This window comes from Danio aesculapii, chromosome 21, assembly GCF_903798145.1.
Source record: "Danio aesculapii chromosome 21, fDanAes4.1, whole genome shotgun sequence".
Lineage (NCBI taxonomy): Eukaryota > Metazoa > Chordata > Actinopteri > Cypriniformes > Danionidae > Danio > Danio aesculapii.
In genome coordinates this window covers 4,735,478-4,763,162 of record NC_079455.1, presented here as the reverse complement: position 1 = coordinate 4,763,162, position 27,685 = coordinate 4,735,478, and the positions used below count along the sequence as shown (strand labels likewise).

The 27,685-nt window shown below is 41.9% G+C and overlaps 1 protein-coding gene across 3 annotated transcripts in view; it reads left to right on the top strand.

The window, feature by feature from the left end:
- Nucleotides 1–27,685, top strand: part of ppp2r2bb (protein phosphatase 2, regulatory subunit B, beta b) — a 149,593-nt gene that overhangs the window by 90,391 nt on the left and 31,517 nt on the right. For 2 of the 3 annotated variants that reach the window (XM_056446038.1, XM_056446039.1), the window contains exons 2-3: nucleotides 18,961–19,058; nucleotides 21,986–22,151. In XM_056446038.1, coding sequence (XP_056302013.1) covers nucleotides 18,961–19,058; nucleotides 21,986–22,151 — 264 coding nt within the window. Of the gene's footprint in view, nucleotides 1–3,932; nucleotides 4,191–18,960; nucleotides 19,059–21,985; nucleotides 22,152–27,685 lie in introns of those variants that run through there. The other variant, XM_056446040.1, reaches the window with a different exon arrangement.

The following is a 27,685-nucleotide window of genomic DNA, read 5'->3' as shown; positions in this document are numbered from 1 at the left end:
TGCTAAAGTCGTAAGATGCTGCAGGTAAGACAGCTTTGGTATATATATAGGGGTTTGGTTAAGAACTGATTGGATAATAGAATAATTGTCAATGACGTATTTGATACTGAAACTTCTGCGCGTGCTCCTCCCGAAATTTGTTTATAAAACATCACTTTAACTCATCCAATTTACTAAAAGCTCGTGTGTTTGGACTGTGGGGGAAACCGGAGCACCCGAAGGAAACCCACACCTCAAACTCCACACAGAAAGACTCGAACCAGTGACTTTCTTGCTGTGAGGCAATGGTGCTAACCACTGAGCCACTGTGCCACATAGATTCAAGTATTCCACAGAAATGGGATAATATTAATAATATAAATATAATTTTAAAAATTATGTCAAAAAGTCAAGACAACAACTAGTTTTATGTTGTTTTAACCTATTTTAATAGGTTAATCAGGTTTCAACTAATGTTTTACAAAGTTTTTTGTAATATTTTGATTGATGTGAGTTGAGATAACTTGAAAAGTTCAATTGATTCAACTAAAAAAAAATTAAGGCAGCAATATATTTTGTACAGTGTCACCAGCACTGTAGCTCAAATGCCTAACCACTGGTCCAAACCTCAAACACGACCACAAACAAACATAAAAACCAAAGATGGGTTTTAATAAACCCTCAGGCACCAGACAAATTTATCTTGTCAATAATTAAAAATATTTCCCAGGAAAGGGATTGTAATTAAATAGAAAAGCAACTCCCACTTGTGGGTTCACCAGTAATGAAATATATTGAAACAAAAAAAAAAACATCATCTTGTCCATAAACGTTGTCTCAAAACCACACGTAGACCATCTGTTTATCACTTATTAAAATAAACTTTTTGTTGTTGTTTTTGGATCTAAAAATGATCTGAACATCTTCTTTTCTAAGCTAAACTGGCCGAAGTGTATGTGTGTGAATGCAAGAGTGTATGGGTGTTTCCCAGTATTGGGTTGCAGCTGGAAGGGCATCCGCTGCGTTAACATATGCTGGATAAGTTGGTGGTTCATTCCACTGTGGTGACCCCTGATTAATAAAGGAACGAAAAGAAAATGGATAAATGAATGGATGAATGAATGAACATCATCTTTTGTACCCTGAATGTTCGGATGGGTTCTGAACGCTCAGCACCTTCACTGCTGATAACAAGCAGAAAAGAATGCAGAGATAAGTAGTCAAAAATTGCGTACTCCAGGGGCCTAATTAGGTCAACGTGTTTTGCGTCTTTGAGAACTCATTTAGAATTCTGTTTCCGCGAGGAACTGGAATATGATTCCAATGTAATTATTCCATCCCCCCAAACCCAGCCTCCGCCCCCTTACAACACTCTAGCACATCATTCTTTGTGTGCTCGGTAATGCTGCACATACACTGTTGTTCTGCCAGTGTGATTTTCTCCAATGGACAGGGTGTGTGTGTTTTACTGTTCAAGTGGGTCACACACCATGCTTGCAATGTCTTTGGATAAGTGATAGATACAGTTGAAGTCAAAATGATTCACCCTCCTGTGATTTTCTTTTCCCAATATTTCCCAAACGACGTTTAACCAAGCGAGAATTTTTTCACAGTATTTCCTAAAATATTTTTTCTTCTGGAGAAAGTCTTATTTGTTTTATTTTGGCTAGAATAAAAGCAGTTTTAAATTTTTTAAAAACATTTTAAGGTCAATATTATTTGCCCCGCTTAAGCAATATTATTGATTGTCTACATAACAAACCATCATTATAAAATGACTTGCCTAACTACCCTAATTAACCTAGTTAAGCCTAAAATGTCATTTTAAGCTGAATACTAGTATCCTCTAGTCAAATATTATTTACTGTCATCATGGCAAAGATAAAAGAAATCAGTTATTAGAAATGAGTTATTAAAATTATTATGTTTAGAAATGTGTTGAAAAAAATATTCATTCCGTTCAACAGAAATTGGGGGGGAAATATGCAGAGGGGCTAATAATTCGGACTTCACCTGTATTTTTAAAATATATGGTCTGTAAGATCTTACACAGTGGTGGAAGGAGAACTGAAAAATCATACTTAAGTAAATATGATACTATATGATACCAAAAGTACCATTACTTGCCTAAAAATGTAGTGCAAGTAGAGTAAAAGTATCGGTTGTAAATATTACTCAAAGTATGAGTAAAAAGTAGCTCTTTTAGAAGTACTCAAGAGTAGCAAGTAGTGAGTATTACACTGTGAAAAAAAGCTGATGCGTTTAAATGTAATTTCTGCATGTGTGTGTAAACGTAACATTCTGTAGTGCATTTAGTTATAGCCCAGCAGGCACGCAACATCATAAGACGTTAATATTAGGTTTAATTTAGGTTTTTGACGTCAGGTGACCAAAATTCAATGTCTAGCCAGTTTCTAAGGACAACGTTATTTTGATGTCCAATAATGATGTCAAATGATGTTGATAATTGGTCGATTTTAGGTTGTTAGATAGTAACCAAAATCCAACATCGATCCAACATCTTAAACCAACGTCATTTTGACGTCAAAAATTGACATTTATTCATCAGGTATGGCAACCAAAATCCAACACCTGATAGACATCATAGTGGTAACGTCCACACAACGTCAAGCTGTTAAATCATTAGATGTTGAAATATGGTTGGTTTTGGGTTGGACGTTGGACATTGACGTTGGCCTGACGTTGGGTTTTGATGTCAACCCTATTTTCATTTCAATCTGACGTCAAGTGACATCAAGTGTGCCTGCTGGGTGTTTACGGCCATTTTGGTCATCATACAGTAAACATCCGTCATCTTCTAGTCAGTGACATGGATCTAAACAGTCTCTGGGTCAATCCGTGTAAAGATTTTGGACATCTTCTGAGACACTTTTAATGCGTCCAAAAGGTTGGGTGCATTTATAAATCGCCCATGTCTTGAGGTAGTTCATTATGATGCGATTTACCATCTATGCGATTTGATTGGACAGGAATCACAGGACTGATTTTTCTAATCCCCATAGACAAGAAAAAATAGTGACTGCAGGTTGAAGGAAAGTAGTGGAGTAAAAGGACAGATACAGCACTAAAAATGTACTCAAGAGAAAGTAAAAATCCACATTTTAAAAACTACTTAAATTACTATTCCTGAAAAAATTACTCAATTACAGTAATTTGAGTAGTTGGAATTAGTTACTTCAGACCATTGGATCTAGAAGATGGCAGAAATTCATTAGTGTTACTGTAAATGTTCACTGGCATTCGGAAAGAACACCATTAAATCAAAGCACAGTGGCTTTACTTTTGTCTTGGAGCGACAGTGTTTGCCAAGCTTTCAGTATAACGTTCTCTTTTTCGTGCAAAGATATTGTGCTGTTTTCCGCTCTAAGAAGGAGTGACTGCTCTTAATCTGTCATACAGATGTTGCTGAATTGCGATACATACAGTACATACATATGATACATATAACCACAGAATTGATCATTTATTACATGAATTTTCAAAAAAGATGTTATAGTCACATATCTTCAATATTCAGTGTAAAACATGATATCTGGAAATTTATTAAAAAAATATTTGAATCTGAAATCAATTTGTATTGCTTTTTTTTATATAACATATTCCTCAGACACAATATGATCTAGACTTAGGGCAGAATTTGCCAGACTGCTCTAAATTCTGTCAGTACGATGCCAGTTCACACCACATGAACAAAGTCTTTGCAGGAATCGCACACAGCGCTTGTTTTAGTCCAAGGAGTGGTTGTCATGGAAACGCTGCACTTAAATTCACCATGCAGACAATATAAAAGCCCAGAGAGGTGTATCGGGGTGAAAAAACAACAAGCCTTTTCAATCCCTGCTTCTTTCCGTCTCTCCATCTCTGGCTCCATCTTCCTTTCCTCGAAATGGATAAAAGCAAATATTTAGAAGTCATTTCTTCCGTGTTTGTTTGGGATTTATGCAAATGACTTCAAGCTGACTATTGCTGGAACGCTGGACTGGTTTTGAGATTGTGTGGGGAGAGCTAGCGAAATGCGAGACGATACGTAGCACGAAATAGAGTTACCTGCAAGATATAGACAGAGAGAGAGAGACAGCAGAAGCTGCAGCAGAAGCAAGCCTTTCTTTGGCAGTAAGGATTGCAGTAGATCTCAAATCCAGAGAAACAGATGCATCTTCTTGAGGAAGACCAAGGAAGATGTGTCAAAGGTAGGAATCGGTAGGAGTCAGAGGTAGAGATCGCTAATGAACTTTGAACTGGAACCGTCTTTTAACGTTCGGGATTAACGTCTAGGCTACAATGATGTGGGAGTGTGCTTACGATCCTCAAATGGTTATTGTGCGCTAGCTCAGAAATGCATATTGTTTTGAGACCTTGGTTCTCTATGAGATGAGAATACCTACAAATATCCAGAAAACCTAGATAGCCGGAGGTAAACATTACACTGCACAAAATGTGTTGTTTCTGATCCAAATATCTCAAAATTCTTAAATCAAGAAGCATTTTCTGGACAAGTACAAAATATTGTCTTGTTTTCAGAAATAATATGTTTAATTAAGTGAGTTTTTCATTGAAAAAAGCTAAATGATCTGCCAACAGGGTGAGTAAAATAATCGTATGTTAAAAGGAAAGACATGATTACTTTGCTTAGCCCATTGGCAGATTATTTAGCTTGTTTTAGGAAAAACTCACTTCATTTTGGCATATTATTTCTTTAAGGGGACCTATTTTACCCCTTTTTCAAGATTTAGGATGAGTCTTTGGTGTCTCCAGAATATGTCTGTAAAATTTCAATTTAAAACACCCATCAGATATATTTATACCTTTTAGAATATTGGGATTTTCTGCTCTGAGCATCTTGTAGCTGTTTTTGTGGCCTGTGTCTTTAATGCTAGTTCTTCCCCGCCCACTCCCCCTCTGATGCGTCAGATAAACAGCACAGTGACAGACATGAAGGAAGCAGATCTCACGTAACGTTCATGAGAAATACTACAGTAAGACCTTTCCCACAGACTATTCGATTTATTTGTTGTGGAGTTAATTTAAGTCTTTCTGCAATGATGAGCCACACACAATGTCGTTACGAAGTTCACGCACACACACACACACACACACACACACACACACACACACAGGGCGTGTTTAAATTTGCACAGTTTTTGCACGGCAAATGAGGCAGGATACACGTTAATATCCACTGCTAAATGAATATTTGTTATGTAATGTATAAAATTCACCCGATTTAACGTCCACAAACCGGGATTGATGCATCTTCTTTTGTACTGACACACGGCTGTGGTGATAAAGACAGTAAAATCGCTATAATTCATTACAAACATGCACTGTTTTAAAACATTTTGTAAAACTTTTGATGATGATTGATGATCACAGAGAGCTGAACAGATCTTTTAATCCCAGTTGCTTTGTGCTCGTCCTGTCTTGTTGATATGATTATACGCGGTACTTTGGACGCATGTTAATACGTGGCTGTCAAATAATTCAGTGGGTGGGGAAACCACAGTCCTACATCACGTTGTGGTGGGCCTCAAAGTGTGAGGATTTGGATGCTATTTTAACGTCAGAACATTTTAAAAAAAGAGACTTATCACCCCAATATGACAGTGGACACACTATACCTGCACACGGTTCTGTCCAAACAGCTTCCAATCAATTATTTTCATCATAGGTGCCCTTTAAAACAAGACTCGTATAGAAAATGCTTCTAGATTTAAGAATTTTGAGCAAAATATCTAAGTAAAGCCCTGCTCACACTGAGATTTCAGCCATGGTTTTGTCATCTGAGACTAATTTGGGGAATCCTAAAAGATTCCTGAAATCCTCAGCTAAAATCTTTGATCTTTGATAGTTGGTTTGACATAATCACAGACAGCCATTTTGTGCCCGTTGCGATCAGATTTTTCCTCCGATGAAGTTCTGGCTAAAATCAAAAGGTTTTAGAAACATTCCTGCAGTGTGACAACAGCTGCGATGAGCGTCAATCCAAGAACCGAGCTCTGAATTTAATGACGCAATCCATGCAACAATTCAAATGATCGCGGGGAAATGCCAAAACAGTTTTTCTCTTCCTGGTTTTATTACTGAGACACGCTGTGTGCACAATTGCCACTACACATTGTTTTCGTTTGCTATGAGGAATCATTTCAGAACGTGGGATAGTGAAAGTGTCACGGGTGGATGACGTCAAACTCCTGGGGTGTTTTCATTCGTGTTTGGCGCGTCTTCGTTGTCGTTCAGTCTGAGTTTATGAGGGCTGAGATCTTACAGTGTGACATGGGAGCCATGTTCGTGCAGTCTGACATGCTACAATCGTTCAGGATATAAAAAAAATCACACAGTGTGAGCCGGCCTTAAGAAAAGCATTTTTTGCAGTGAGGGGGGAGAATCTTTAGGGGCTCTTCACACATCGCATCTTTTGTGCGTACAAGTTCGTTTTTCAAATAGAGGTGTGCGGCTTATACGCGAATATTGGGAGCGTAGTGCACTCGCGTATTCCAGGCACACCTCATTGAAAACATCTCAACTTTTCAGAATGCTGTGAGCACCCGCGAGACATGTGACAAGAATAGACCAATCAGCTTCATACTGATAGATTACAAATATATGTTACGTTTTTACGTTGTAAAATGCTTTCTGAGGGATCAGGTTTGACTGCCTGTGTGTAAGACACAGTATTGTTTCTCCAAGTGCAAATTGTAAGTTCTAGGCACATCAGATCTGACTGCCTATGTGTGAAATACAGTATCATGTTTCCAAAGTAATGTGTATTGTAAGTTCCAGGCACAGCCCGGAAACAAGCTTTTTCTACTAAACCTTTAATGGCAGTTTTGGATCAACTAATAGGTAGGGATGGCTAACGTGAATCTGAAGTTTTGCCACAGTGTCAAGATCTTGAAGGGCAAGTGTTTCTAAACACTGCACCGAAGCATGAACTGAAACACCCAGGTCACTTGACTGAAGTGATTCGAAACACCAGATCACATGACTAAAGCGAGTCAAAGTATTTCATGCTCTTTGTCATCGTCATTTCAGAAGCGTTTCAAGACCTGGCGAATTTGCGTTTGACTGACAGGGTCGGAGAAAAACCTCATGTAGCCTAGTGGACAGTGCATGTGATCATTAATATGCACCCCTCAGGTTGCGTTAGAAAAGCCACAATGTTTTCTAGTGAGACAACAATGATTCTTTTCGTCCCTTAGTTATTTATACGTTTATATTTTACTTACTATGTTTGTAGGACTTTTATTTTGAAAACGGAAGCTGCAGATTGTTTACTACTTCGACTTTGTTTGTTTAAATAGTTCAGCGTACATCATGCTGTGTGTCGGTGTGTGTGTGCGTCAGTCTATGAGAGCTGCAATTAACATTCACGACCTATCCAAATATGGTCAATATGGACCTTCTGATTGTGGGCGAGTTTTATGGAGTAATAAATGAGCATATAAAACCGTTTCTGGAGATTTGTTTTTAAATTATCCAAGCTATATACCTACTAAGTAGATAACAGAGAACAATTTAGCTTATTGAATCAATGCAGTATATGGCACCTTTAATTTGTCCAGAAATTCGTAAGGATATGTACAAATGTCCTATCATTTTTCAGTTTTATTCTGCAGGCCCACATCATCATCATATTTGAATACAGAATCGCTAAAGGAAGAATAACGACAAATCTTTTTTTTTTCTTCCACCCCTAGTAACCATCCACCTCTTACGTGAACAGAATGCACATGATTCCAGACTATTTGTTTTCTTTGCTGCCCAGAATTGAGTCATGTAACATTCATGTTCTCTCAACACAACAAAGCACAATTTGAAAGATTGAATAATGGCTGTAAACGCTTGACATAATACACATAATACAGACAAGAAAGAGACTAGATTTGCTGTTTCTTGGGAAGTTTTCTGTCAGTGCTGGGGCTGCCTTAATGAAGCGTCCCACCCTGGCCCACTTTCTTCTGCCGGTGGCCTGACGATTAGACACAGTGTTGTCCCACAATGGGAGCCGTCCAGCTATGCAGCTCTTTGAAGTGTCAAGAATCATTGTAGGTTCGGATCTGGGTCAGTTACAGTTCAGAGAAATGTTCTGAAAACTGGTGATCAAGCCGCTGTGACTGCATTAAAAGCATTTAGCTATACACAGTCGAAGTCAAAATTATTAGCCCCCCTGATGATGTTTAAATGATGTTTAACAGCGCAAGGAAATTTTCACAGTATTTCCTATTGTTACGACTTTCAAGTTTGGCTCTGGGGATTAAAAAGAGGTAACATTTGATGTGATCAAATTTTGTGGTGAGTTGGTGGCAAAATAGCAAAATGACAACGTAAATACTGCAAAAAAAGGTGAAAGGTGGCGCCAAATAAAAGAAAGAAATATAACCGAAACCCCAAATCTAGCTGAAATTTACCCTCTAAACTATCTAATACAAAATAAACGAACAAAACATCTTCAGCATTTAACGCTATAACTAAAACTACGCTTCTAACCTAAAATATGGAGAAAATATATAGCGGGTGGCACTCTAAACTAGTGTGTTTAGACAGTGGAGTTATCTTCGTGATGCGAGGTGTATGTCACGTGACATCTAAACTCTTCAATACCCAGGGGAGGGCTGACATCAGAGATCAGGGAATCGTCACATACACATGTTGTCGAAACAGACAGCTGGAGGGGAGTGGTTAAGTATGTTAGCCACACCCAATACCTCAGGCAGACGTTAGGTGCATTCGACATGAAGCACAGCTGCAGCTGGTGATCAACGAGAATACCGAGCGCAGGCGGGGGCGGAGTTAAAAAGGGAGCCGTCAAGCCAGACAATCGGACACTTCGGGGTTCAAACTGATCACATGGCGTCATCATCATTTTTTTATTTTTTATTTATATCAACAAAAGATTTACAAATGAAACAGAATACAGTCTCTACAAACTAGTTCATTTTTAACCAATAAGGGAATTAAGAATTGAATATATTACAAACGCATGAGAGAAATAAGGGGAAACGAGAGGGTAATATAAACAAAAACGAACAGCCCTATTAAATACAAAGCAACAAACACAAATTCTAGGAGTTTAAACATCACTCTAGGCCAGGGATGGGCAAACTCGATCCTGGAGGGCCGGTGTCCCTGCATAGTTTTGAACCAACCCTAATCAAACACACCTGCTTGTAGCTTTCTAGTGATCTTGAAGACACTAATTAGGGTGTTCAGGTGTGTTTGATTAATGTTGGAGCAAAACTCTGCAGGGACACCGGCCCTCCAGGATCGAGTTTGCCCATGCCTGATCTAGGCTAATACTTCTTGTTTGAATATGCTAAAAAGGGGTTTACATTTATTTACATTTATAGATGTAAAACTTTCCAATATATTAGTGTAAAACCAAAAACAAGGTGTTGGTTAAGTCTTAAACAATGATTAAGATTATTTTGGATTATTATTTATAATTATAAGATTATTTTGGAAGATTATTTTGGATAATGAAAGCCTTTTCAAAAAAGCACTTTAATCCAAAAAGACTGAACAAAAGGACATTCCTAAAATAAGTGAGCTACACTTTAAGTAGACGTTTCCCAAAAAGACCAGGTATAAACGGCTAGACAGGAAATAAAATATATATATATTCATAATCCTAAAAATGTCACGGATTGGTCAGGCTCTCACGATCCCCACTCACGAAGATCACCATCACCTGACTTCTAATGAGCACACAGCTGCATCACATTCACGAGCACCAGATAAAAGCACAGCACTCCAGTCGCTCATTGTCCGGGCTCGTCTCGACGAAAGCGGACAACTGAGCGACCACTCAGCGTAGTCATCCTCAGCTTAAACAAACGATTGACTTACCTGTTCTCTTTGTATTCCTCCTAGTCTTCCTGGTCCTCCCGAATCGTCCTGTCTTCCAGTCCTTCCAAGTCTGTGTCATCCTCTGTCAGCTGTATCTGGTGTGTGCTGTCCATCCTCGTGTATTCCTGTTACCCAGCCACGGAGGAAAAGACCCCAACATCATTCCTGATCCTCCTGGCTATCCTTCATGTGCTCCTTGTTGTCATTTAATAAACACCCTAACGTTTCCTTACCTCTGTCTCCTGTCCGCTTCATAACAGAAGCCCGGACCTTTAACGACGACAACATGAGCACCCCCGATCACTTTCAAGAGCTGGTGGACCAGTTGATGCGGATTCTACAGCCACCAGCTCCACTTTCCAACGCACCACCAGCACCGAGCACTTCCGCCTCCACAGTTTCTTCTTCGGCCCTTCCTTCCAGTCCCATGGCCCGACCAGCGCCCTACTCAGGCGGAGCGGGGGAGTGCAATGGTTTTCTGTTACAATGTTCCCTCATATTCGAAATGCAACCTTCTCTATATCCCACAGATAAGTCAAAGATCGCCTACATCGTATCACTACTCTCTGGACCTGCACTTAAATGGGCTGAGACGATCTGGAACCAAGCCGGGCCGGTCATGAATTCCATCACTACCTTCACGGAGTATTTCAAAGAGGTGTTTGGACGTTCTGATGGGGAAGTAGCCGCTGGAGAGCAGCTGTATCATCTAAAGCAAGGTACTCTATCTACACAGGAATATGCTCTCCGGTTTCGCACTCTAGCAGCTGCAAGTGGATGGAATGAGAGATCGTTGTTGACCACGTACCGGCTCGGCTTGGAACCCACTCTCCGAATCCAGCTGGCCACATTAGATGATACTATGGGTCTGGAGAGATTCATCCAACATTCTCTCCGATGTTCCGATCGTCTCCGTTCCTATCAACAGGACACCATCACCCCCTCGTCTGCACTCCTCCAATCGCCTGAGTCAACAGCCTCTCCAGAACCAGAACCCATGATAATAGAGTCTGGAAGACTGACATCAGCGGAACGACAGAGGAGGCTGACCCGGGGTCTGTGTCTATACTGCGGTGTCAGTGGACACACCCGTATGGAGTGTCCCCTTCGTCCCATTCGGACTTCAGTGAGTGTATTCAGTACGAATATTGAACAATGTAAACCACTTACTACCACCGTACAAATAACTACTGCCTCTATTTCTCTCCTTGTCACAGCCCTCATCGACTCCGGGTCAGCAGGGAACTTCATCTCCCAATCCCTCTGTCGTCAACTCCACCTACGTACTGAGGCGTCCTCGCATATATACCAGATACAACCGATAACCCAGTGCACTCGATCTTCGACCCGTATCCATCGACAATGCGAAGACATCCTTCTTCAAGTGGGGTTGTTACATCAAGAGAGGATTCAATTTCTGGTTCTGGAGGGTGCAAATATGGACATCATTCTAGGGCGCCCGTGGCTGGTGAAGCACGATCCCATCATCTCTTGGGGCACAGGAGAGATAAAGAAATGGGGATCTGGATGTACACCTACCTGTTTTCCAAATCTCCCTCTTCAAGGTCGGAACCCCATTTCTTTGTTTACAACATCGGTCGAGAGTCCTCCTGAGAAGCAGTCTATCCACATTCCTAAGGAGTACAGCTCCTTTCATGATGTCTTCTGCCCCAAGAGAGCTTCCCAGCTACCGCCGCATCGGCCATGGGACTGCGCGATCGACCTAGTTCCAGATGCCCAGTTGCCAAGAGGTAGGATCTACCCGCTCTCGCTTCCAGAGAATCAGGCAATGGAAGATTACATAAGGGAGGCTCTGAGTCAGGGGTACATACGTCACTCAAAATCACCAGCCGCCTCAAGCTTCTTCTTTGTGGCCAAGAAGGACGGAGGGCTGCGTCCATGCATCGACTACAGGGTCCTAAATAACGGTACAGTAAAATACCGATATCCCCTTCCTCTGGTACCAGCCGCTTTGGAACAGCTCCGAGAAGCTAAAGTCTTCACTAAATTGGACCTCCGCAGCGCGTATAATCTGATAAGAATACGTGAGGGGGACCAATGGAAGACAGCATTCGTGACCCCTACTGGCCACTATGAATATGAGGTCATGCCTTACGGTCTGGTCAACGCCCCCTCCGTATTCCAAAACTTCATTCATGAAGTCCTCCGGGAGTTTCTTCACCACTTTGTAATAGTGTACATAGATGACATCCTCATTTACTCCCGGAGTGAGGCCGAACATCGCCAACACGTTGCGGAGGTCCTACACACATTGAGAGAACATCACCTCTACCTCAAAGCGGAGAAATGCTCATTCCACCAGAAGTCGATTCATTTCTTGGGATACATCATTGACCAAACCGGTATACGTATGGATGGGAAGAAAATTGAGGCTGTTCTATCCTGGTCAGAACCCACTTCCATTAAGGAGCTCCAGAGGTTTCTTGGGTTTGCTAACTTTTATAGACGGTTTATCAAGGACTACAGCAGGATTACATCACCTCTCACTAATCTCCTCAAGGGTAAACCCAAAGGACTGGAGTGGACCAAAGAAGCAGCCGCAGCCTTCCGCCTTCTTAAGAAGGAGTTCACAAGGGCCCCACTCCTGACTCATCCTGACCCAAATCTTCCTTTCGTGGTGGAAGTGGACGCATCCACCACCGGCGTCGGGGCAGTATTATCCCAACATCATGATACACCGCCCCGACTGCATCCCTGTGCCTATTTCTCTCGGAAGTTGAGCCCGGCGGAGCAGAATTACAGCATAGGAGACAGGGAGCTTCTAGCAATCAAGCTAGCCTTGGAGGAGTGGCGTCACTGGTTGGAGGGAGCCAAACATCCGTTCCAGGTGATCACAGATCACAAAAACCTCCAATATATCAAAGAGGCCAAGAGACTATGTCCACGTCAAGCCAGATGGTCACTTTTCTTCTCACGTTTTGATTTCTCCATTTCCTATCGTCCAGGACCCAAGAATCTAAGAGCAGACGCTCTCTCTCGTTTACACGAGCATCACGATCATGAAGAACTCCCAACGAAGATTCTTCCCGAACACATCTCCATTTGTCCGATCACCTGGAACACTCCTCCAGTCGTTGCCACTCCGGAAGCCCCTGCTCCGCCGGGATGCCCTCCTCATCGGCAGTTCATACCACCTGAACACCGGGTAGATCTGATCCACTCCTTACATACCTCGCTAGGCACTGGACATCCAGGGATCAACAATACTCTCTCGCTAGTATCCCAACGATTCTGGTGGCCAAACATGGCAAGGGATGTGAGGCAATATGTTCAGGGCTGTAAGGACTGTGCCCAATCCAAGAGCCCACGTCATCTACCCGCTGGAAAGCTCCATCCCTTGCCGATTCCGAACCGTCCCTGGTCACACCTAGGAGTGGACTTTATCACTGACCTCCCTTCGTCAGAAGGTAATACCTGTATTCTAGTCATCGTAGATAGATTCTCAAAGTTTGTCAAACTAATCCCTCTGAAAGGTCTTCCCACAGCCTTTGAAACAGCCGACAATATCTTTAATCAAGTCTTCAGGTCATTTGGTATTCCAGAAGATATTGTGTCGGACAGAGGTCCACAGTTCATCTCACGTCTATGGAAAGCCTTCTTCAAGCTCCTAGGTGTGGCCGTCAGCCTCTCTTCTGGATATCATCCCCAAACCAACGGGCAGACAGAGAGGAAGATTCAGGAGGTGGGACGGTTCCTGAGGACCTTCTGCAGTGGTCACCAGAGCTCCTGGAGCCAGTATTTGGGCTGGGCAGAATATGCCCAAAATTCACTGCGGCAACCCTCCACCGGACTCACGCCATTCCAGTGCGTCCTGGGCTTCCAACCACCGCTCTTTCCCTGGGATGGCGAACCATCTGATGTCCCCGCAGTGGATCACTGGTTCCGGGAGAGCGAGAGAGTCTGGGACGAGGCTCATCAACATCTGCAGAGGGCAGTCCGTCGAAGCAAGGTAACCGCCGATAGAAGAAGGTCTGAAGAACCCAGATACACACCCGGACAAAAGGTGTGGCTATCCACCCGGGACATACGCATGCGACTGCCCTCTCGCAAGTTAAGTCCCCGATTTGTTGGTCCCTTCACCATCGTGGAACAGGTTAACCCCGTCACCTACAAACTACAATTACCCTCTCACTACCGTATTCACCCTACATTCCACGTATCACTCCTGAAACCCTATCACGATCCTGTTCTTCCCTCCACAGAGCCTGACCACGAAGAGGAACCCCCTCCTCCACTGCTCCTAGAAGAAGGAGCCGTCTACGCAGTGAAGGAGATCTTGCGTTCCCGACGTCGTGGTGGCCAGTTGGAGTACCTGGTGGACTGGGAAGGGTACGGCCCCGAAGAAAGGACATGGGTTCCCAGAGCTGATATTCTCGATCCTAGTCTCATGGTGGAGTTTCATGAGAGCCACCCTGAGTTCCCAGCGCCTAGAGGCAGAGGGAGACCACCACGGCGTCGGAGGTGTCGGCCCTCAGGAGCGGGCCCTGGGGAGGGGGGTACTGTCACGGATTGGTCAGGCTCTCACGATCCCCACTCACGAAGATCACCATCACCTGACTTCTAATGAGCACACAGCTGCATCACATTCACGAGCACCAGATAAAAGCACAGCACTCCAGTCGCTCATTGTCCGGGCTCGTCTCGACGAAAGCGGACAACTGAGCGACCACTCAGCGTAGTCATCCTCAGCTTAAACAAACGATTGACTTACCTGTTCTCTTTGTATTCCTCCTAGTCTTCCTGGTCCTCCCGAATCGTCCTGTCTTCCAGTCCTTCCAAGTCTGTGTCATCCTCTGTCAGCTGTATCTGGTGTGTGCTGTCCATCCTCGTGTATTCCTGTTACCCAGCCACGGAGGAAAAGACCCCAACATCATTCCTGATCCTCCTGGCTATCCTTCATGTGCTCCTTGTTGTCATTTAATAAACACCCTAACGTTTCCTTACCTCTGTCTCCTGTCCGCTTCATAACAAAAAATCATTTTATAAATATTTAATAAAATAGTTATTTAACCTAATTTGTTAAGAAACCTTAAGGGTGGCAGGATCAACGATTATAATTATTTTATTATAAGTCTGTAAGACTTATTTTAATTAATATTTGGGTTATTTACTAAAATAAATCATTTAAATCGTTCATGGAGCTGAATGCAGTAAATAGTCTGTATAAAAAAGGTCGAAAATAAACCTGTGCAAACAAGCTAGCCTTTATAACCAGATTATTTAACAAAACCCCTGCTGAAAAATCCAACTTAAACCAGCCTAGGCTGGTTGGCTGGTTTTAGCTGGTTGACCAGCCTGGTTTTAGAGGGGTTTTGGCCATTTCCAGGCTGGTTTCCAGCCATTTTCAGCCTGGTCTTAGCTAGTCAGGCAGGAAAATGACCAGCTAAATCCAGCTAAAACCAACTTGACCAGCCTGGTTTAACCTGGACATAGCTGGTTTTGGCTGGTCATTTTCCAGCCTGACCAGCTAAGACCAGGCTGGAAATGGCCAAAACCCCTCTAAAACCAGGCTGGTCGACCAGCTAAAACCAGCCAACCAGCCTAGGCTGGTTTAAGCAGTTTTTTTCAGTAGGGATATGATTACTGCAGTAAAATATTTGTAGTCTTTTAATAAGCATGATGTGTACAAGAGGGTATGAAAAGTTAATTGTTTGTTTTGAAATTTGTGAGACAGAAGTTGTCCAATAATAAACTCGAAACACACGTAGTTATTGTCATGCGGTGAACTCGGCCAATCGTGTAATGTCGGTGTCGTCATCAGAGCTCGTGCATTCGCTCTTCAGATGCTGCACCGGCTGAATCAGTTGTCTGATCTCGGAGCGCTGTCACAGAACTTTAATGCCACATGTGACAGTCACGTTGCATCGGTGCAGTATCAATCTGGGCAAAAGTTCTAACCAGCATGCACCGCTTTAAGACAGATTTCGATCGATCTGCGCAGCGCTGCGTGCAGTCGAACGCACCTATAATCTTAGAATTTAACCAACACAAACATGAAGTGCATTTTCAGAATTGAATTTCAGATTACAAGGGCAAACTGTTTTATTTTTCTTAATGACATGCACAGATGAATTGTTCACCACAAAAGTAGCAAAAGGATTTCAGTCACTGGGCTCATTGTATTTGTGCGGCTCTTCTTATTCAATGTTAGATTCAATATATTTAGTCTCAAAGCAGTCATATTTTAGCTGTTTATTTGTTTTCAGGCAAGAGTGGTGTGGGAGTTGAATGTCTGATCTTTAATAATGTGCTTCATGAACATGTAAAGGGGATTTTGTCATTGATGTCGATGGCCTGAAATCTCTCAGTGTGTCATAGATAGATCATGTTATCTGTGCGCTGTTCGTCCAATGCGATCTCTTGTCAGCGTAGAATCTCTCAGTCTTTTCTTCTCATGTTGTATCTAAGCTCCTCAGGTCTTTCTGCCTTCAGAAGATGAGATTTGGTGGGATAAAATGGTGGTGCGTGACATTTGGAGAGATTTACATATCAATGGGATGTCGATGGACGGGGGGGTTTCATCACATTTGACATGACACAGCCTGATCTCAGAAGAGCAGTAAACAATCCAGTTCTGAAATTCTCTCTTTTCTTTCGTTATTTTTTCCCTCACATAATTATTTTGTGGTTTTTCTACACTCAATTAAATGGTTTAATCATATTTTGTACAATTAAAAAGGAGAGTAGGTTGAGTTGTTCTACTTTAGAAATATTGACTTCAAACTACTTTAAACCTTCGATATTAAAAGACTATGATTAATTCTCATATGTGATAAAACCAGTCATTAGTGTCAATTTTTGGACATTTTCTAATACATCATCTAAAAGTGAAGTAAATCAAGCTTTCAATTATTGTATGGTGTATTAGGATAGGACAATATTTGGCTGAGATACAATTATTTGGACATCTGAAAACGAATCCAGAATCCAAATAGGAAATAACCTTTGAAGTTGTCCAAATGAAGTCCTTAGCAATGGATATAACTAATCAGAAATTAAGTTTGGATGTATTTATGATAGGAAATGTACGAAATGTCTTTGGGAACATGATATTTTATTAATATTCTAAAGATTTTTGCCATAAAAGAAAAAAAATTGATAATTTCCACTCATAAAATAGATTGTTAGGGTGTCACGGTGGCGCAGTGGGTAGCACGATCGCCTCACAGCAAGAAGTCTGCTAATTTGAGCCTCAGCTGGGTCAGTTGGCATTTCTGTGTGGAGTTTGCATGTTCTCCCATGTTCACGTGGGTTTCCTCCGGGTGCTCCGGTTTCCCCCACAAGTCCGAAGACATGTGGTATAGGTGAATTTGGTAAGCTAAATTGTCCGTATAGTGTATGTGTGTGAATGAATGTGTATGGATGTTTCCCAATGATGGGTTGCAGCTTGAAGGGCATTCGCTGCGTATAACATATGCTGGATAAGTTGGTGGTTCATTCCTCTGTGGCGACCCCTGATGAATAAAGGGACTAAGCCGAAAAAGAAAATGAATGAATGAATGAAAAATGTATTGTTGGTCATTCCTACGAATACACCCATGCAACACAAGACCATTCAAATTATTATTTTAAATATTCCCTCTTTCCCAATACTTCTTCCATATAATGTTTTGTATGTCATATACTTTTTTAGATATCTTATATAAGCACAGATCAGAATAAATATTTTTCATAAATACACTACCTGACAAAAGTCTCGTCATCAATCCCAGTTGTAAGAGCAACAAATAATAACTTGACTTCTAGTTGATGATTTGGAAAAGTGGCAGAAGATCGATATTTCTGATTAATCATCTGTTGAACTGCATCCCAATCATCACAAATACTGTAGAAGACCTACTGGAACCCACATGGACCAAAGATTCTCACAGAATTCAGTCAAGTCTGGTGAAGGAAAAAACATGGTTTGGGGTTATATTCAGTATGGGGGCCACAGGAGACCACAGGAGAGGGCAAATTCTTCAGCAGGATAGCGCTCCTTCTCATACTTTAGCCTCCACATCAAAGTTCCTGGAAGCAAAGAAGGTCAAGGTGCTCCAGGATTGGCCAGCCCAGTCACCAGACATGAACATTATTGAGCACGTCTGGGGTAAGATGAAGGAGGAGGCATTGAAGATGAATCCAATGAATCTTGATGAGCGCTGATAGTCCTGCAGGAACGCTTTCTTTGCCAATCCAGATGACTTTATTAATAAGTTATTTGAGTCATTGCAGAGATGTATGGATGCAGTCCTCCAAGATCATGGGAGTCATACACAATATTCGTTCTGTTTCCACTGCACCATGACTTTATATTCTATACTGGACATTATTTCTGTTAAGTGACAAGACTTTTGTCTAAGCAAAGTCAGACCTTACTGTCCTAATTAAATAATTAAAAATTAAGGCATGTTCATAGTTTATTTTGGTAAAATAAGCGTAATCTAAAAGCCTTTGCCTTTATATAAGCCACTTCCGAGACCAAATGATCAACTAGTAGTCAAGTTATTATGTGTTGTTCCTAAAACTTTTGTCAGGTAGTGTACATGTGACAATGAATAAATCTGGAATATGATTTCACCTATATCCTGATATTTTATTTTCACAAACGTTAGTATATATATATATATATATATATATATATATATATATATATATATATATATATATATATACATATATATACATATATATATATATATATATATATATATATATATATATATATATATATATATATATATATACATATATATATATATATACATATATATATATATATATATATATATACATATATATATATATACATATATATATATATATATATATATATATATATATATATATATATATACATATATATATACATATATATATATATATATATATATATATATATATATATATATATATATATATATATATATATATATATATACAGTAAGTACTAAATATGTTTCTGTGTATATACACATCACTTTAGTCAATTTAACTTGTTGGGTAACCCGAAATGGGAGCAACATTTTTATAATTTCACAGATTTTCTCAGTATATATTACTAAATGGACACTTTTGAAGCTTAATGTATGATCTTCTGTGTCGCCCCTACAGCTGACATCATATCCACGGTTGAGTTCAACCCGACAGGAGAACTGCTGGCCACTGGAGACAAAGGTGGACGAGTGGTGGTCTTCCAGAGAGAGCAGGAGGTAAGGCAGTGTGGACCATACCTTAATTTCATTAATTTTCCTTCAGCCTAGTCTCTTATTTATCAGTGGTCACTTAGTGGAATGAACCGCTAATTCTTCCGGCATATATATATGCAGCGGATGCAAAACTTATTGCCAGCTTGCATTTCGGAAGTGTTATTGAAGAGCAACACAAATAGCACGCAGAAGTATAAATGTGTATGCGCCATGGGTCACGCCGATCACTCGACGCAGACGTATAATCAGTCTTTAGATTGCTATGAGGGAATGGCGCACAAAAAAAGCCCCGCCCCCCTACTTAATATTCAATTTTAAATGGAAGTACATCAAAATACTGAAGTAAAAGTCTCAGCCACTTTAGATTCACGCTGACTTTAACATGACAGTTTATTAAACAGATCTAAAATTGGCACAGATGAGCCACACAACACTTTGTAAATACGGTGTTACACTACTGCTGACAGAATTTTGGGTTTTTGTTAGTGGGTCACAGCCTGTTCAGAATCTGAAAACCCCTCAGTGTTTTGTCTAGCAGCTCAAAAAATAAAAAAAAAGTGAGAAAAGCCGCCGTCTGCCCCTCCACGTCTCACACTCGCACCATCTTTAAAGAGATTTCATGCTGTCTGTTAATCCTCACACCGTGATTCATTTCATTCCCCCTTTAACCCCCTTCCTCCCACTGAGGGGAAATCTGTTTCCATTAATACCCTCGTCTTCTCTCGCTCTGTCTGAGCTCCGCTTATTGATTTAGACGCTTCCCAAGGTGAAAACTGACCCTGAAGGTTTCCACGCTCTGATCAGTATTGAGATATCCCTCCAACCCGGACCACCTTTGTGCCTTGAGGTCCTGACCCGCATCACTTCTATTTCACGGCCTTCAGCAATAACACAAAAAGAAGAAGAACTACACGGGGGGATTTAATATATGCATATAATGTTTACTCTGAAATTCCAATTATCGTTTGTTGGCTGCTGCTAATTATGTGCTTTTTGTACAGTATAATTAGATTCAAGCATGCTAATGTAGAGCGAGCGATCCTTTAATGATGTGAGAAATATTTTCATGTGAGGAACATTCTCTAATGTGAGGAATATTTGTCATGCATGATGTATTGTAGTTTCCCAGTGATGGGTTGCTGCTGGAAGAGCATCCGCTGCTTAAACATATGCTGGATGAGTTGGCGGTTCATTCCGCAGTGGCGACCCCAGATTAATAAAGGGACTAAGCTGAAAAGAAAATAAATGAATGAACGAATGATATATTGTAGATAAAATAGGCCGCACAAGATTGGAAAATGGCGTCGCAGTGGCGAAGTAGGTAGTGCTGTCGCCTCACAGCAAGTAGGTCGCTGGTTTGAGCCTCGGCTGGGTCAGTTGGCGTTTCTGTGTGGAGTTTGCATGTTCTCCCTGCGTTCGTGTGGGTTTCCTCCGGGTGTTTCCCCCACAGTCCAAAGACATGCGGTACAGGTGAATTGGGAATGCTAAATTGTCCGTAGTGTATGAGTGTGAGTGAGTGTGCAGGGGTGTGGGGACCCTCATCCCCCTCACTTTTAGAGACAGACCATTTAGAAACAGGTGATTAATAATTATATGAATGTATAATCTCATACAGCCTCCCCCCCCACACACACACACTTTTAAGATGTCCGATACGCCCCTGTGAGTGTGTATGGATGCTTACCAAAGATGGGTTGCGGCTGGAATGGCATCCGCTGCATAAAACATGTGCTGGATAAGTTGGCGGTTCATTCCGCTGTGGATAAAGGGACTAAGCTGAAAAGAAATGAATGAATGAATGAAAGATTGGAAAACTATTGAACTATTGAAAACTATCCCATTATGATATTTTGTTTATTTAATGTGATACTGGAGATATTTCATCAGGTGACTTGGAAATTAATGGAAAGAATTCGGTATGTGAAAATTATTGAGGTCACCTCACAGCAAGAAGGTCGCTGGTTTGAGTCTCGGCTGGGTCCGTTGGCATTTCTGTGTGGAGTCTGCATGTTCTCTCCGTGTTGGCGTGGATTTCCTCTGGGGACTCCCCACAGTCCAAACACATGCACTATAGGTGAATTAAAATAAGTAAATTGGCTGTAGTGTATGAGAGTGTGTGTGTGTGTGTGTGTATGGGTGTTTCCCAATACTGAGTTGTAGCTGGAAGGGCATCCACTGAGTAAAACATTTGCCGAAATAGTTGGTGGTTTATTCCACTGTGGCGAACTAGAAATAGAGTGAAATAGAGACTAAGCCGAAGGAAAATGAATGAATGAAAATGATTGAGGGCATCAATTATAATACACAAATGACAAGCACAGATAAATACAACAGAACAAAGATTTTAAAATGTAATACACTGTTTTTCTGGGCAGTCTGACAGTATTCAGGCACATGTCATTCATTCATTCATTTTCTTTTCGGCTTAGTCCCTTTATTAATCTGGGGTCGCCACAGCGGAATGAACCGCCAACTTATTCAGCACATGTTTTATGCAGCGGATGCACTTCCAGCCGCAACCCATCTCTGAAAAACATCCATACACCCTCACATACTCATACACTACGGACAATTTAGCTTACCCAATTCATAGCGCATGTCTTTGGACTATAGGGGAAACCAGAGCACACGGAGGAAACCAACGTGAACACGGGGAGAACATGCAAACTCCAAACATATGGAGTTTAATGTTTCATGATCAGAATCTTTATTTCTCTGGGTTTTATAACAGATCTTGAGCCTCTGTCATTTGATGCTCTTGGTTCTCTGTTCATCAGGAGCTAAAAAGAGTGATTCCACTTTCTAAAATGAACCCAAATGAACTTTAAAAAATGGTCCCCCGCTGTAAAGGTGGCCTTTTTAGTAAATGAACATTGACGGGCATTTTTTTCAAACGTTGGTTTGAATCGTAAACTCCTGTATCATTGCAGAGTAAGAACCAGCCTCATCGTCGAGGGGAGTACAATGTTTACAGCACCTTCCAGAGCCACGAGCCTGAGTTTGACTACTTGAAAAGCCTGGAGATTGAGGAGAAGATCAACAAGATCCGATGGCTGCCGCAGCAGAACGCCGCATATTTCCTCCTGTCCACTAATGGTGAGTCTTCTCTCCGTACATTCTTCACGCTCCTTTAAAAAGACTCGCTACTTGAGTTAACCAAGATGCTGTAATAAATGTAATGTTCGTTGTTTATTTTAGTAAATATATTAACTAACTTGGGGGCAGCACAGTGGGTAGCACATTCGCCTCACAGCAAGAAGGTCGCTGGTTCGAGCCTCAGCTGGGTCAGTTGACATTTCTGTGTGGAGTTTGCATGGTCTCCCCATGTTCATGTGGGTTTCCTCCGGGTGCTCCAGTTTCACCCACAAGTCCAAAAACATGTGGTTCAGGTGAATCGGGTAGGCTAAAAAAATTGTATGTAGCATATGTATGTAAATCAGTGTGTATGGATGTTTCCCAGTGATGGGTTGCGGCTGGAAGGGCATCCGCTGCGTAAAACATATGCTGGATAAGTTGGCGGTTCATACTGCTGTGGCGACCCCAGATTAATAAAGGGACTAAGCTGAAAAGAAAATGAATGAATGAATTAAGTAACTTTACCTAATACAACCCTATTGTAAAGTGTTACTGTATAACTAAGAGACACAAAGGCCAAATGACATGTCCATGAGTAAAAATGAGGAGTAACAAAAAGATTGTTGGCTGTAAGGAAACAGTTAAAGCATTGATAATTCCCATTTCCACCATTACATTCATTCATTCATATATCCTTTAGCTTAGGCCCTTATTTATCAGCGAAATAATAATGACCTTTACTTAACCAGGTAAGTCAATTAAGAACCAGTTCTCATTTACAATGACAACCTGGTCAAGAGGCAACATAAAAACGCACATAAGAAGCAGCAGGGACACAATACAATAACAATTTTACAGATGCAGATGATAACATATAAAACCAAGGAAAAAACTAAAAACAAGCACAGTGATCTTGTACTTTTGACTGAATTGACTGGACTTTAAAGGATAATAGTGGACCAAAAGTGTTGAGCCTTAAGGTCGGAACCTTTAAGGAACGAACCACCAACTCTTCCAGCATATGTTTTACGCAGCAGATGCCCCTCCAGCTGCAACCCAGTACTGGGAAACACCCATACACTCTCATATTCACTCACACACACTCATACACTACGGTTTAGTTCACCCAATTTACCTATAGCGCATGTGTTTGGACTGGGGGGGAAACCGGAGCACCCAGAGGAAACCCACATGAACATGGGGAGAACATGCAAACTCCACACTGAAATGCCAACTGACCCACCTGGGACTTGAACCAGTGACATTCTGGTGTGCTAACCGCTGAGCCACCATGCAGCCCACCATTACATTCATAATTGAAAGGTTGCAGTCACATGGAGACTTGATATGCACAATGAGGAGGAAAGGTTCATTGGTAAAACAATCTCCATGGATTTCAGCTGGAAAAGTACTGAGATTAGTTTTAGAGTCTTGGAGTCAGAAAAAAATCCCAATTAAACAGCAACTTAGACCAGTGTTTCCCAAAGTGGGAGTCGGGACCCCCTGTGGGGGATCGCGTGACAATGACAGGGGGTCGCTTGGTGATCCATAACGATCACAAGTTAAAAATAGTCTTTTTTAATTGTAAAAAAACAACATGCAAATGAAAAGCCATCAGTCTTTCAATACTTTTTTCCATAGAATTGGTGTGTTTACATTAGATTAAGAACACAGCAATAGCATCAGCAGATTGATTTTATAGCACCAGGTTAAACTTTCTGACACCTTTACGTCAAATACATTAAAAATAAACACAGGACACAACTGAACATTGAGAATGATCTCTGGCGGTCTCCAAAATTAAACCAAGAATAGGCTTTTGCTGAAAGCATTGTGCCCACCAGTCTCATAAGTTGAGGTTAACGTTAAGCAAATTAATAAATGACTATAAAAATCACATGGTTGTTAGACGGTTGCCCTTTTTTTGTGTTGTTAGTGTAACAGAGGCCATCTAGTAAGTGTTGTGCAGGTTCACCTCACTCCTCTGACCTCTAAAAGGTGCTCTAGCGACAGAGGCCATGGTCTTTAGCCTCCTTGTTAGAGCAACCGACTCCCATGCGGAAGGTCGCCGGTTCGATCCCAGCTTGGAGCGGGTTGGGTGGTGTAAGACCGGTGGGGTTACATTGGTGCCGTGACCTGGATGGGAGTGAGGTTTAGTTGGGTGAGTGTAACAGAAGCCAGCTAGTAAGTACTGTGCAGGTAAACCTCACTCCTCTGACCTCTAAAAGGTGCTCTAGCGACAGAGGCCATGGTCTTTAGCCTCCTTGTTAGAGCAACCGACTCCCATGCGGAAGGTCGCCGGTTCGATCCCAGCTTGGAGCGGGTTGGGTGGTGTAAGACCGGTGGGGTTACATTGGTGCCGTGACCTGGATGGGAGTGAGGTTTAGTTGGGTGAGTGTAACAGAAGCCAGCTAGTAAGTACTGTGCAGGTAAACCTCACTCCTCTGACCTCTAAAAGGTGCTCTAGCGACAGCTACTAGAGGCCATGGTCTTTAGCCTCCTTGTTAGAGCAATCGACTCCCATGCGGAAGGTCGCCGGTTCGATCCCAGCTCGGAGCGGGTTGGGTGGTGTAGGACCGGTGGGGTTACATTGGTGCCGTGACCCGGATGGGAGTGAGGTTTAGGGGGGTGAGTGTAACAGAGGCCAGCTAGTAAGTGCTGTGCAGGTAAACCTCACTCCTATGACCTCTAAAAGGTGCTCTAGCGACAGACGCTAGAGGCCATGGTCTTTAGCCTCCTTGTTAGAGCAACCAACTCCCATGCGGAAGGTCGCTGGTTCGATCCCAGCTCAGAGCGGGTTGGGTAGTGTAGGACCGGCAGGGTTACATTAATATGCTCGTGTTTATATAGACCTATTGTTGTGTGTGCAACATTTGTATGTTTATAACCACCTCTGAGGAATTTGGGGGTCACGAGTCACTGGAAATTTTATTTTAAGGGTCGTGGGCTGAAAAGTTTGAGACCCCTGACTTCAGCAGGTCGCACACCGGATGCGCCACTCAGCATATGACAGTTGAAACTATTGCACACCAGACACGCATCGCATGTTATTAAAAATGAAACTATTCAGATGTCGCTCTGTGGCGCAGCAGAAATATGAAGTGTCCTGAGTCTTAACTGGGCGCTGTGGACAGCCGCTGGCTTGCGGCGCCGGTGTGTGTACACTGATAGAAATCTATGTTTAGAATTCTTCAAATGCATGGAGCTGCATGGCGCGACACGGCATGTCGCCGAGCGGCGCATCTGGTGTGTGACCCCCTTTAGACTGTAGCTATGTTAATCTGGATAAACCTGAAACTTAGGTTGTCATTAAAAAAAAAAACCGCTGTGTCCACACTGTTGTTTTTAATCATTTCCCAAAAGTCAGTCTTCCTCATTGAAACTACTAAAAAGCTTTTATACCTGCATCATTTCTGCCTGGCATATTTACTTCCGGCTCTTTGAAATGTTGCAAATGTCAAGGAAAAGCTGCTTGTTTTTTTAAACGTATTGAGGGTGAGGTGGAATTGTTGCTGTGACTCACACAGGATTAACACAGGAACAAGCGAGAAAATAGACTGGGAGACGTGCCAAAACAACAGCTCCGGGTAAAAACTGCATGTCGTTCGAAGAAAAGCAAGCATGTACAAACTGACATTAACAATGCTTGCCAAACAGAGAGCGTCCAAAACAACTGCTGTAAAATGTAGTCGTCCATTTCAGCTGAGTTGGTCACATGACTAAAAATGTTTAATCCTTTCTTAAAGCCTCCACTTTCACACTGCGACACATAAACTGCATTTACAGATTTATTCACTTTGGAGTGTGATGTCAAAAAGTGATATTGTCGTTGTCTAAAAATGTTGTTAGTCTGGAGAGAAGACCAGAAAAAAGATGGTTTGAAATGAAAACGTATTAGTATGGACATGGCCCAAAATGTGTTTGAGACAGTAGTTGCGTATCAAATGACACAATGTGAAGTTTATTTCTAAACTAATTTCGAGAGGATCACATGCTTATGATTGCCCACAGCTGGTCCTGCATTAGCTAGCACATGATTCACCAATCAGACGATTCCTGACTCACTATAAATAACCAGTTTCTTACCTCAGTATCTTTGTCTTAAAGAATCCCCCGTCCCACCCGTAGTTCACGGCGGCCCAGTGATTAGCACTGTTGCCTCACAGCAAGGATGTTACTGGTTGAAGTCCCTATTGAACCACTCAATACTCAGGTAGGCTGTGGCATTGACATGATGCTCAATTGGTACTAATGGGCCCAAAGTGGGCGAATAAAATATCCTCTACACCATTACACCACCATCACCAGCTTGAACCGTTGATACAAGGGAGGATGGATCCATGCTTTCATGTTGTTGATGCCAAATTCTGACGCTACCATCTGAATGTTGCAGCAGAAATCAAGACTCCTCCGACCAGGAAACGTTTATCCAATCTTCTATTGTCCAATTAGGCATCACAGTGGCGCAGGGTAGCACGATTTCCTCACAGAAAGAATGTCGCTGGTTCGAGCCCCGGATGGGTCAGTAGGCATTTTTATGTGGAGTTTGCTTGTTCTCCCCGTGTTCGCGTGGGTTTCCTCTAGGTGCTCCGTTTTCCCCCACAGTCCTAAGACATGTGGTATAGGTGAATTCATTCATTCATTTTCTTTTCGGCTTAGTCCTTTTATTAATCTGGGGTTGCCACAGCGGAATGAACCGCCAACTTATCCAGCATGTTTTATTCGCAACCCATCACTGGAAAACATCCATACACACTCATTCACACACACACACTGATACACTGGTCAATTTTAGCACACCCAGTTCACCTGTACAGCATGTTTTTGGACTTGTGGGGGAAACCGGAGCACCCGGAGGAAACCCACGCGAACACGGGGAAAACATGCAAACTCCATACAGAACTGGGTCAGCTAACTGACCCAGCCGAGGCTCGAACCAGCCAACTTGCTGTGAGGCAAATGTGCTACCCACTGCGCCACCAGTATAGGTGAATTGAATGAGCTACATTGGCCATAGTGTATGTGTGAATATGTCAATAGGGAGCAAAATCTCTGAAGAATATTTCCAGTTCCTTCTTGAATCTATGCCACGAAGGATTAAGTCAGTTCTGAAGGCAAAAGGGGGTCCAACCCGGTACTAGTGAGGTGTACCTAATAAAGTGGCCGGTGAGTGTATATCAAACATATAAAATATTAAACATGCTCAAATTTTCTTAATTCAGCTGCCAAGGAAGGTGCAAAACCTTCATTTGACTCTAAAACACAGAGGTGTATTAGACACCACACAAGTGAGTGGGCTTGACAAACCACCTGTCGACAACACACTCTTTCATCTCCCAGACACTTTAACCGACACTTACACCAGTTTTGCACATTGCTCCAGAGACTTTCTTACAAAAAGCACACCCCTTCCTTACTCTAGCACTTAATTCTATTAATTCAAGGTTAATTCGCACTTATTGTCTATATTGCCTCATCTTGTTGAATTGCTGAATGCTTCTTCTATAGTAAATCGCTCAAGTTCAAGTTATCGCAGCTCTCTGTGAAATGGATAT